The 13341-nt window shown below is 38.6% G+C and overlaps 1 protein-coding gene across 3 annotated transcripts in view; it reads left to right on the top strand.

Annotated features, from left to right (window-relative positions):
* Positions 1 to 13341, top strand: part of ADK (adenosine kinase) — a 586810-nt gene that overhangs the window by 547530 nt on the left and 25939 nt on the right. For all 3 annotated transcript variants that reach the window (XM_006273786.4, XM_006273787.4, XM_014601449.2), the window contains exon 10: positions 9271 to 9357. In XM_006273786.4, coding sequence (XP_006273848.1) covers positions 9271 to 9357 — 87 coding nt within the window. The remainder of the gene's footprint in view (positions 1 to 9270; positions 9358 to 13341) is intronic.

The following is a 13341-nucleotide window of genomic DNA, read 5'->3' on the forward strand; positions in this document are numbered from 1 at the left end:
GACAACCTGTGTTTCTCATATTACTCTGTAACATAAACAAAACTGTCATATAACATGGTGCTTATTTAAATGATGTGATTTCTGTATTCTGTGCTCTGAAATTGAGGTGTACCTGAGGAAATTTACAAGTCTAATGGTAGAGGTACGTATGCACAGATGCCAATAGGGACAGGTTTCTACACAGAAAATGGAAAAGCTTGATAAGAAAAATGAGAGAAAACAAGCTCTTCCTGAAAATTAAATGAGCATTCTAGTTTTGTTTTGTTTTTTTTTGTTTTTTGGGGTTTTTTTTTGGGGGGGGGGGGGTTGGAGATGCCTTAGATAGGTGTTGGAGAAGGGAGGGATTGCTTTAAATATTGACCTATATTTTCTTGAAAAAACATCTCATCTGTTAATATCTCAGTTCCAGCAATATTGGTAATGCAAGAATGATGTTGTAGCTGTGATGGTCCAGAAATTATGTGAGAGGCAAGGATTGCTTAGGATGATATCTTTTATTGGACCATCTATGCACTTGAATATACTTAGACAAGCTTTTGAATGTAAGACATTCTTGAGGAAGAAAGTCTTGAATTCAAAAGCTTGTCTAAGTCTACCCAATTTCAGATGGTCCAATAAAAGATACCACCCTAAGAAATCTTTGCCTTCTAGTAATATTGTGTTTTTAAGTTTCTGTTTTGCAGTATTCTGAAAGCTAGAATATTTTCATCTATTGTTTGCATTGGGCTACATACTATGAGAATGGGATATATTTTATGGCAATATACAAATATATAAACTATAGACTTATATATCTTGTCTCTCTTTGTTAATTGAAATTTGCTTCATTGTAATGTGCTGGGGAGCTGAGAGATGCTTTCCCAGTGAGTGGAGTACAGTCACCTAACCCCATTGGCCAAGAATAGTACTCTGCAACACTTCTGCAGATTTTTAGTTGCTGGAGTCAAGTAATAGCAAAGAGATCTACCATAGAACATGCCCCTGTTCCCGAGTCCTGTTCACATGGCTGTTTGTTCCATAGCCAGTTGTTGGCTTTCCACTCCTAGGTGAATTTTGTCCCTGGATGCCCCCTTTTCAACACCTAGTAACACAAGGTAAGAGTTATGAATGTTCATTATCCTTCAAAAAATCCACCCAGTTTCATTTGATTTCACAGATCTATATGTAAGTGCTCTTATTTACACGTGGTAGCCTTAAGTTTTCTGTGCCTCAGTTTACACGACTGTAAAACAGGGATAACATTTACTGTCTCACAGAGTCTTCTGAATGTTAATTACTGAATGTCCACAAAGTGTTCTGAGGTCCTTTGTTGAATATCCCATACTGTTATGACATTACATTAATGATTAGTGAATTGGATCTATAGGAATTCATCTTGCTCTCACCAGTTCTGACCAGCAGTGCCTTCTCATTTCATCCATCAGTCACACAGATTCTCAGTTATATAGACCAGCAATTGGGCACACTTACAATTATAAACAAAAGAACAAGCAGAAAGATTGGCAAAAAGACAAAACTAGTCATAAAAAAATTAAAGGTTTTGTTTTTCTTTTTGGTACATACTAATTCTTTCCTGGCTGTCATCTGTGTCCTCCTCTCCTGGCTTGCACCTTCACTTCTCTGAAGCAGAGAGACAGCCTTGATTTTGTAGATGACAGATAAGTAATTAAACAACCTGATTAAGTTCTTTAAACTAACAGGTGAAAATTGGAAGTCTGGATGTTAACATTTATGATATCTTCATGCCTGTGATGTCTCTTTGTATGTGTATCATTACAGATGCATCTGTTTATAATTGCATAAACTGTGCTTTAAAAAAATAGTTCTGTGCCTATGTCCTTATTCCACTGACTTGTGACTTCTGAAGGGGAATATATTGTAGATTTGTCAGATCAAAACACACAGGGTTTAATGAAAGACAAAGTGCAAAATGAAAGACTTGTACAGGAAAAATTCTGAATCACCACCTAATTCTTGGCCTGAACCATCTCTGTAATAGGCTAGTTTTATGCTGGTGTTGCTTGATGGATTTCTTTGGAGCTCTGTTGGACTAAAACAGGAGTAACACTGGGGAATCAAGGAATGTTGGATTCAGTAGGGAGTAACAAAATATTATTTAGGGTCTGTTTCCTGTGACCTCTCAGTTCTGTCTTCAGGTCCATTCTGATCATGTACTGTTTCAGTCAGTCAATTATGGTCCTTTGAGTTACAACAGGGTATTATCTGTATAAGGTCAGAACTGGGTTCTTACTTAATATCTCATGCTTAAGCCTTCACACTCTTTTACTTTCTTCAGTCTACAACCTCTATCCTGGTTCAGGCAGAGACTGTGGGAAAGTGATTTAATTCTGAATGTTACCTTATGTCTTTAACAGCCATACTGTTTTAGAGGAGTACATTTTCTGGCAGTTCAGTGGGCACAGTTGCAGCTCCCACTGAATAGCGTGCCTAGCGGGCAAGTGGCAGCACTCTTATAAGCTTGGAAGGTTTTTTCAACAGAGTTCACTGCCATTCTAAACTTTAAACATTGTGACACATGCCAGAAAAATTCAGCAACTCTTTCTTTGGGGCAGTTTTTCCTAGGCATATATATATATATATTTATATAAGTATATATCTCATTTGAGCTGGACTAAGACAGGCTGAACCGTAACATCTTCCATTAACCTTCTCTGGTTCCTCTGTCATATGCACAGCATTATTATTTACTAGTTCAAAAAATATAGAGCCAAAAAACAAAACAGAACTTCTGCTTCTGACATTGGCAGTGAACTGGACAGAGAATGCCAAGGGTTAAGTGGCTCCCGCACCATCTATAAAGTAAAGGAAACACATTTGAGTCTATAAAAACTCTACATGAGTCATTGGTGAGTCTGTTAAAATTGTATTATTGTTGCAATCTGATGCAGAGGGTCTAGCAGTGGCATAAATCAAGAGTTAATTCAAGTTGGTGGCATTAAACTGATCTGAGCAAATCCAGAATCAGGCATAGGTCCAGTGGTTAAATTCTAGGGCCAGGGAACACATACATGCATGTGCAGTGTGTGGCACTGCAGACCCATCTGCAATGCCACATACCACATGCATGCAGGCATTCCCTGGCCCTAGAATTTAACCACTGGACCTATGCCTGATTCTGGATTTGCTCAGATCAGTTTAATGCCACCAACTTGAATTAACTCTCGATTTATGCCACTGTTAGACCCTCTGCATCAGGTTGCAACAATAGTAAAATTTTAACAGAATTACTAATGACTCATGTAGATCCTGGTGTCAAAAAACCCTGCGCCTAAAAAAAATGGGGTGGCACAGGTGACAGCAGCATGTCACCCAAAACTGGAGCCTGGCCAGCTGGAGCCATGCTCCAACTACCAGGCAAGCTCCCTGCTGCATGATTGCTGTGGCTGCAGCTCCTGGAGGGCCCCAGGACCCTGGGTAAGGCTGCTGGACCCAAGCTTCCCCTACCCCACTCGGGAAAAGATGCCGTGTGCCAGAGTGCATGTGTATGGGCATTACCCAGGGACAGGTAGCAGCGGCACAATATGTGCCACTGCTGTTTGACCCTAGAAAAATGCATGTTCCTGCTCATGGGGACACGCCCTAGGAATCAGAATGTGACTTCCGTTTGACACCATTAATAATACACTATGAACCAGACAAAGAGGTAGCTTATATATCTGAGCAAGGATACAGGGAGATTGTCCTTGCATAGCTTCCCTGCTTCAGCTCTGCATACCTGGTGAAGGGGAAAGCAGAGGGGGAAAAGGGGCTCTGCACAACCAATGCTTCATGTTTGAGGTGTGGGTCATGGAGCAGGCAGCCCCTTGGTTCCATTTCTTTTCTTTCTATAACATGCCAGCCAGCAGGGCTAAACTGGGCTTGCTCCTGAGGCAGCATAGCTATACTCTGTGCCTTTTCCTAAGCTAGCTGTAAATGGGCATATTAGTACAGTAGAGCAGTCTCCCATATTATTGTTGGTATTATTTCATTATTATTTGGTTACCATTCATGTTGTACTACACATCTGTAAGGCAGTTTACAATAATTATGGCAAGAGCTGAATGAGATCAATAGGTAACTACGATTAACAACACTTTTAATTGCAATCTCAGATTGATCTATTCATAACATTCTTAGCTGTATCTGTGGGTTGCAACAAAACCCCCAAAAGCTAGTGTTAATAAAATACTCATTTTATATTTTTGTGTACTTCTAACCTACTGGTAGGATCCCAAATCACTCCTTAAATTATGAGCCTATAACTGCATAATTTAATTATGCTGACCTGCACAAACAAGCTCCTAATTTACACTGAGGGAAGTGAGAAGGGAATTAAGCCCTGTACAGCTATAGCACCAGTCTACACACTGATCAAAATTAGTGACAAAGAGTACAAGTGCTAGCAAGGAATAGCACAAACTTCTATTTACTCAAAAAAGTGCCAGGGAGTCTGTAAAGTCCATGTAGAGCACGCATCTGAAAGCCCCAGATTGTATATGCATGAATATCCATCAATTTGCCTTGGAACAAGCCTGCCAGGTTTGAAGACCGTCATTATAGGTAGGTGAAGTATGTCTTACCAGAAGATTAGAGCACTGTGCCATTTCTGTGGATCCTTTATAGCTTTGGACATCACTATGCTGATATTGACGTGGGTATGACAGTATCCACTTGAGTTACATAATACTTATATTCTTGTCTTGAGGGCAGCAGTGACATTGACTTCTCTTGTAACAAAAATGGGAGAAAATGCTATTACTCTGCTGATTTTAAAAGATTTGTTAAAAGATAACAAGATTTTTTATCTTTTGTTTAAAAGATATCTTAGATGGAAGGATATTGTGGGAGTCTGGAAAAGGGTGAGAGCTCAGGTTCTGCCCAGATGTTGTGGAGCTTATACTCGTCCCCCTATCTTCTTACTTCATCCCACCATAGCTGCCCAGAGCCATTGATATGTTTCTGGCCTAAAGGTTCTGTTTTCTTCATATTTTTCTCCCCTTCTTTTCCACCAATATAGCACCAATATAAAGAAAATTGGGGTCAGGGGGAAGGATTCTTTTTTAGAGTTGTTCTTATTTTAGGAAGTTCAAGTTCACAAAATAAATATGAATATATGCTCCCACCCTGTCAGTATCTGTGTTTTCCATATTGGCCCATGGAGTTAAAGATGATTATTTTAGGAAGTAGATAGGTAATATTTTTGCATTTTATTCCCTCCCCCCCCCCCTTTTTTTAATAGGAAGTTAAGGGCACTGTGACATGTCGCCCATAAGAGTTCTGTTACACGTAATTAAATGTAAGTTTACACATTTAATCTACTTTTAAGAGCAAGAGAGACTGGTAAATGACCCAGTTAAGGAAAGTACTCAGCCTAATTGGATGTAATGATTGCTTGCTGGTGTTTATTACTGTACTAAGAGTAGACTTGTAGTCTGTGATTCTAATTTGGTTTAAAGACAGACCTGTTGTATTTGCAGCTACCATCAGTGTTTGAGTCTTTCAGCTGGCGTCATGCGTTCATTTGAGAACTTTTATCTGTGTGTGTTAGAGGAAGGATATTTTTGTTTTAATATTTTTCTCCAGCTCTACCTCCAGACTCCATGGTACCTGCAAAAATACATTCAGCTCTGCATACAATGTTTTTTTCCTAAAGAAAGGAAACTGAATCCCGTATCCCTGTGTGCTTACTACAACAGTTAAGAGCAAATAGGGTTTACCACGGAGGCTCTCTGTTACCAAGTGTCTTCACTATATGAGATGACAGCATCTGATAAAATGAGCTTGGGTTCAAAAACCTCATGCTATACATCTCTTATTTGGTTACTCTATAAGATGCAACCCTGTTTTCATATGAGGACAGTCCACTAATAATCTGATACTGATCACACTTAAACTATCAGTCTAAATAAGAAGTTGAAGACAATAGGGTTACACCAGTGTAAAGTCAGAATCAAGCCCTAAAACTCAGATTTCAGTGGTGTTCACTTATCAAACTTTGTTTAATTATGCAAATTACACTGCACACACACACAATCCTAGCTTTTCAAGAAATAATGCTCAAAAGGATGTGTTGTATTTAAATGTGCTTACCGTAAACAATATTTGTTACTTTAAAATTGCACACTGGATGTTATGCCCAGAGGAGTAGCACTTGGATTTCAAAACACTTACGTAATTATTCTTTATTTCATAAACTCTCAGAATGATAAATGAAATCAGAACTGACTTTGAAAAGCAAGGTCACTGATGACCAGTGCTTAGCCAAGGTGTCTCAATGTTCACTATGATGGATTTGGGAGGTTTGTAATGTAATAGATCACACGCAAAAATGAAATTAAAGTAACATTAAACTCACAAAAGCAAGGAATTTCAGAATGGAGGCTTCTGCTTCATCCTTAATTCACCTTGTTGTGCCTGGTTATTAAAAAGCCCTCACATCAGTGAGTGATGTTAGACATCACATATGCTGCTGCATGAGCATAGCAAAATAAATTACTGGGAGCCTTAACTCTAAATGACTTAATTTTTTGTGGGTTAAAGAAAAATCCTTAAGATCATATCAGTGTATTTTCATATATGTTGTTAATGATGATAACAGTAGGTTTAAACAAACAGGGAACAGCATAGCACTGTAGATCCAAGGAGGCGTTTGACTTTGTTATGTTAATAGCGGTGTGTATAGGAAAACTCATTTGCTGTATTGAACATCTCTAGTCTGTATAAGTATCAGCATCTTTACAAAGAAGTAGTACATACTTCAGAACTATGATAACCACTTCTGAAACCTCATCATCCTGTCTCACTTCACTGGAAATTATGTAAAGTTATAGAAGCAGGGAGAACAGAATGGATGACCCATATAGAGCTAGAAAACTGTAAATGGTGAAATAGACCGATATCATCATGACTGAATTCATTGGTGCATTTATTTTTTAGAATATTTCACAGTTTCCTGTTGTTATATCTAGCGCAGAATGAATAGAACAGGGGTGGGTAAATACAATGTATACTTAAGAATTCTAGAGGGAACTTAAGGAAGAAATCAAGATGCAGCAGGAAAAAAAAAGGAGGTGATGGTTTAAGTTTTTATTAATGTGAGTTTGCTTGAATAGAGAATTCTGTTTAATCCTGATCATTGCTTGTTTATCTAATTTGAAATACAACCCCTCTGCATTATTTCCTTTCTGTTCACATATACCCATATCCATATCCATATACAAGCAAGCATGTATGTACATATAGTTAATATGGGTCATGTGTGTGTGTGTGTGTGTGTGTGTGTGCGCGCGCGCGCGCGCACTTGGAGAAGGAGAATCTGCAACAACAAAACAGATTGGCTTATTGCAGTGTGACTTCAATAGATTTATCACTTTACTGATTGTTTTTGCATAATCTAGAGCAAAATGTGTTATCCTTCCTTATCAAATGGATGAATACACACTGCTTTCCTGGCAGAGTTCAATACAAGATCTTTGTTCCTTGATTTCCAATTCAAATGAAACCTGTTAAAAGTACTTTAAGGTGTAAAAAGCTTGGCTCTTGCAAACTACAGTATGAGTACAACACAGCATTGAAGAGTAGGTTTCTAAATAGCTCTAATAACAGTGTAGAGAGGATGCCCTGAGTACGGACTAAAAACTGTTCTTTAATTGGAATATTTGTCTTCTGTTTCTTCATTACCCTTTTCTTTTTTTCCTTTGCCTTTCACTGATGGTTGTTGCTAATGCTCCCCTCCCCTCCTGGTGGGCCAGCCAACAGTTCCCTCTGGAGGCAGCATCATTATATCTGCCTGGTTCACTTAGTAGCAGATGGTGAAGAGCAGTAGAGCTGATACACTGCACTTCACAGAAACCAGAATCCTTCTGGTCCCTCTTCAACGTACACAGGCTTGCCTGATTTGAGACTGAGAATTCTATGTACTCTTCCCAACCTGAGTTTTCTTGTTTGCAAATGTGTGTTGGACAAGTACCTTGTACCTTTTTGTGATCTACTTTCTAACTGGATAATAGAAAAATTAAACATGTGCAACTTTTATATATTGTAAAAACTATTTGTTATGTTACTTCTATTTTTACCAAAAATTAAAGGGAGAAGACAGCTCTGATGGTTTTCAATTTCACTGGCTGACAGGCTTTTCTTTCGGTATCATTACTGTCTGCCAAAGGACAATCTGTTTGCTCTGAGACAGTTTTAATGTGAACTGACTACCAGAGGCAGAACTTCCATTGGCTCTTTTACAGGGGTAATTTACACTTTAACAAGGTATTGTGACAAGGTGGTAATTATATTTTTATCACGTCATTATGACATTGCCACCTGGAAAGCCCTAGCTGATTAATTAGTGGCATATATTAAATTTATAACCCTAGAACTCTAAAGTTATCATACCTAAGTGGTGTAATTATATTAAGTTGTGGTGTGGCAGTGAATTGGTGCAGATGCTCTATATCCCCCTATTTAAATAGGTCTTATGGGTGCCAGTAGAGGGCAGGGAGCTGCAAAAGAGGAAAGACATTACAAAGAGAAATGTTAATGTTGCTAGAGGTTTTGAAACCAAGTCTAGCATGGCCAGCAGTTCCTAAAGCCCTTTCACAGATGCATATTTTTAAAGAGATGCCATTTCCTAGTATTTTAGTACCCCTCAACACCCACCCAAGAAAACTCAAGTATTAGTTTTTTCCTTTGTCCCATATGTTTATTATTTCAAGCATTTCTTGTTCATTTAAGCTTTTCCAACTCAGGTAACTGTAAGTATTCCTTATTGTACATGCTACTTCTGGAGGGCTAGGTTGGCTGTTCTAGAGATTGCATCACCTGTCTGTGACTGGCAGGAAGGAGTAGTTTTGGAGAGGGTTTTTTCTCCATCTCTTCATCTGACATTCTTCTCTGAATCAGTTAACCTCTAAAGGTGCCATCCTGTCCTACATTCTGCCTACCTTCAGACTAACAAAGCTACCCACCTCACTTTTAATATGTCCATTTATCTTCTTGTGTTTTTTCATTGTCTCAGGGCTACTGCTTTTTTTTTCTCTCTTCTTCAAAATTGAGAAGACAAGAAGGGCAATAAAGCTGAAAATGTATCGAGTAAATTGTTCACAGCAAATATTTTGATCATGTTTATCTACATATAGTTATAAAATGAATAAGTAACCAGTTTAAGTTGTTGAATACTAATGTTCAGAATCTAATTTTTTTATAATGATCAACTTTCACCATGTTCCAAACTCCGTTTACAGAGAACTGATATTTTCTTTTCTCCTTCCTTTGTAGAAAATGAAGTAACTTCTTTTCCAGTCTTAGTGAGTGACCAGAGTGAAATTGTTGATACCAATGGAGCTGGAGATGCATTTGTTGGAGGTATTGATCACTTACTTTACTTTCTTGTTTGGAAGTTATCCTATTATTGCCTGTTTATACAACATGCCCTTTTTGGTTTAGAGTTTCAAATTGTTCTTTAGAATAGATTTTGTTCTTTACAGGCTTTTGATTCAAATCCTGAGATTCTGTGTTTTCACCAAGTGTTAATTCTCTCAGGAAAAAAATGTGTTCTATGACTTTAAAGATAATATGTGATTATGCTATACCGTGGTTGTTTTCACGAGATTAATTGTTTCTGTCAGAATGTTGCATAAACAAGCTGCATCAAATACACTATATACTGCATGGAAATCCCTCCTGGCTTAAATGTTAACACATTGTTGTTCTTTAAAACAGGTTGTGGTGAATATTAAACAGCATGTTAATAATTAAATGTAATGCTTCTGATCATGTCATTCTTGTCAGAACATCTGCTTTCACTACAGGTATTTGGACATTAAAAAAAAGTATAAAGGGTTAATTTTTTATTTTAAACTAGACAAGAAAAATATCTGGCACAGTTTAATATCCATTTGCAAACTTACTATTTTTTGGCATGAGCCCTAAAAAATGAGGATGTTATGTCTATGCCTGTTTTTAAAATGTCTCAGTGTAAGCCAAAAGCAAGTAAGTCCAAAAGTTCCCTTGTTGATTGTAACTTTCATGTAGTGCAGTGATATACAATTATATACTGAAGGGTTTCAGATTCACTAAGTAGTAGTTGTAGAGTGCCTCCACTTTTTCTAACTTACATGAAACATGAGCAAAGGAACTTTATAAATGGAATCACAGGCTTAATTGTGCAGTAATAAGTAGAGTAATAATCTCTTGTAAGATAAATTGTGTTACCTGAGTTAAGGCTGAAGAATTGGGCCCAAAACTCATCCCTACTTAGCATAACACTTAAATTTATTATTAACTTTCAGTATGTGCCTAAATCCTGTTGAAATTAGGTATGATACTACCTGAATGCATAAATTGTTTCTTGGATCCGAGAAATAGAAATGGAAAAGAAAAGTTAGGTCAGGTTACCCATTATCTCATCAGTGCAGCTTTGCCCCCTTTCTGTTGTTCCTAAATAGCACACAGGCGTTTCTTCAGCACATGACTATATTTGAATCACTAAGTAACAGTGATCATAACACGTATAGTTTTTTTAATGCTTGTTCTTGTGTGTACACATGCATTTAATGTGACTGAGATTAGAACATTCTTACCAGTGGTTTCAGCAGGCTCAGTTTCTCATCATGAAAATGAAAGAACATTTTTGCCAAATTCAGTCTAAGATCTTTGGGTCTAGTGGGTAGTGCTCAAGGGATCCGCATGAAAGATTCTAGCTAAACCTTACCTAAGCAAGAAGCTCATATGCTTAAGAGTCTGCTGTTCCAGACTCTGTATTACATATAATTTCCTAAAATGAGTGTGCAATGCTGTAAGCTGAAAATCTGCTCAAGCCGTAAGTCAGATAGAAAGTTATGATACTGACATGCTCACCTTGAGTAAGTCAGCCATAAAAACATATTATCAAATTGAAGAATAGCAAGAAAATTAACCTCATGTGGAGTAAAAGGAGGTGCTTTTTTTATGAGTGACTGCATGAACTCAAGAAAGCAAAGACAACTTAAGTAACTGCTTATAGGACATCATTAGTGGAGTCCCACAACATGTCATTTTCTTTGTCAGGGATGGATTGAATACCAGGGATGAGCTAAGCCAGGGGTATCAAGCTCATCTGAACCTGCAGGCTAGATGAGGGTCTCTGGTCTGGTCTGCAGGCTGGCCTAGACCGGACCAGGAGCATAGAGTCATAGAATTATAGAAAATTGGGTTTGGAAGGGACATCAGAAGGTCATCTAATCCAACCCCCTGCTCAAACCAGGACCATCCCCAACTAGATCATCCCAGTCAAGGCTTTGTCTAGCTGGGTCTTAAAACCTCCAAGAATGGAGAGTTCACAACCTCTCTGGGTATAACATGTTCCAGTGTTTTGCTACCCTCCTAGTGAGAAAGTTTTTCTTAATATCTAACCTAAATTTCCTTTGCTGCAACTTGAGACCATAGCTCCTTGTTCTGTCATCTGCTACCAGTGAGAACAGTCTAGATCCATCCACTTTGGAACCACCCTTCAAGTAGTTGAAGGCTGCTATTAAATCCTTCCTCATTCTTCTCTTTTCCAGACTAAATAAACCCAGTTCCCTCAGTCTTTCCTCATAAATGATATTCCCCAGCTCCCTAACCATTTTGTTACCCTAACCATTTTCATTGCCATTTTCATTGACTGACTCCATGTGCATCGCCTGCAGTGCTGGGTTCAGCCCATGTGCTGCATGCAACAGGTACCAGTCCTGGGGCTCACTGTCCACACATGCGGCCCCCACTCCCACCCCATGTGTTGCATGCAGTGCTGGGTAACCTACATACCACAGGCAGTGTGTAATCCATGCTGTCCCCCCATGCAATGGTGCAGTGCCTCCAGCACCAGGTCCAGCCCACATGCTGCATGCAGAGACCCACAGACTGGGTCATATGGCTCCATGGGCCTTATGTTTGTCCCCCCTGGTCTAAGCAACACCATTGGCATTTGCAAGATTTGTTCATACAGTGGCAATGGAGAACAGCTTGTGCAGAGGCATAACAGTGTGACCAGGCACACAGGGCAGTGGCCACAAACAGGGAAGCCTCTGGGTGCTGCAGCATTCCCAGGTTGGCACCCTGGCTGGCTGTTTCAGTTACCCAATCCTAGTTATGCCACTGACTCATGGAATTTTCAAAATTTACCTGCAAAAACCAAAAAAATCAGTACCTCCAGACTTATAGCCCCCTCAAAAAAATAGAATTTGAAGATTCCAGACATAATGAATTTAACTTTGGTGTCCATCTTACAAAATGAATCAACAAGTTAGCCATTTTTACTGGTCATGGATTACATTTTTGATGAAGTAGAAAAAGGTTGGTGGGACTATCAGCAATGCATATGAAAAGACAGTTAGCAACTTATTTGGGTTTTTCAAATGTAGGATAGAAGTCTAGGTCACCAAGACCATATGAGATGCTGTCACCAAAAGGAAATAGGCAAACCTGCATCTCCTCAATACTTATGGGCAAAAGGACTATAATGAGCAAAAGACATACATGTAGAAAGGTAAATGGGTACAATGATCTGCAAAAACAGGCTAACAAACATATATATTAATAGGCAGACCCAGGAAGCAAAGACATATGCCAAAGAAGTGATAAAACAAACCTTTTCCAAACCACAAAAAGGCTTGCAGGTGGCTGGTCATTGCTGCCATGGTTCAATAAAAGGCAAACATGGAAATAGATTCACCAAGACAGAAGAACAAATAAAAAGATGGGTCAAGCATTTTTTCTTTATATTAAACAAGCCTTCCCTGAAACAATATAGGCAGGATAGAAGAACTTGATGTTAACTGCAAGAAAATCACTTTGTTTGAACTCAAAGCAGCTGTCAACAAACTAAAGAAGTATAAGGCAGCAGGCCAGGATAAGTAACTGCAGATCTCCTCAAAACAGTCAATGAAGAAAACATGAAAATGCTATAGCAACTCCTCTACTGAGTATGGAGGAGAAATCCAACTTGAAAGCCTGGAGAAAACACACCATCATAAAATTACCTAGGGGTAGACAATTGTGTGACTGTAGAAACTTGCCTGGGATCACTCTGCTGGCAGGCCCAAGGAAACTCGTGTACAGTGGTACGGAAGAGAATCTACAGTGCTGCTATTCAACATCATTGGGCAAATCAAAAAATGGTAGCTACCCCTTATCTTATATTTGAATGACTCCTGGAAAAGCTTTGACAACATAAAGATTTCCCTGTGGCAGATACTGGAAATCTACAGGTACCCTTGTAATATTATCCAGATCTTTCCAGAATGTTTGCCAAGATACCATATATACTGAAAATGAACTAATAGCTAAGGCCAGAGTAATGGGCCATCAGTTAGATGAATTCCAGCTGCT

This window comes from Alligator mississippiensis, chromosome 6 (genome assembly GCF_030867095.1).
Source record: "Alligator mississippiensis isolate rAllMis1 chromosome 6, rAllMis1, whole genome shotgun sequence".
Classification (NCBI taxonomy): Eukaryota; Metazoa; Chordata; order Crocodylia; family Alligatoridae; genus Alligator; species Alligator mississippiensis.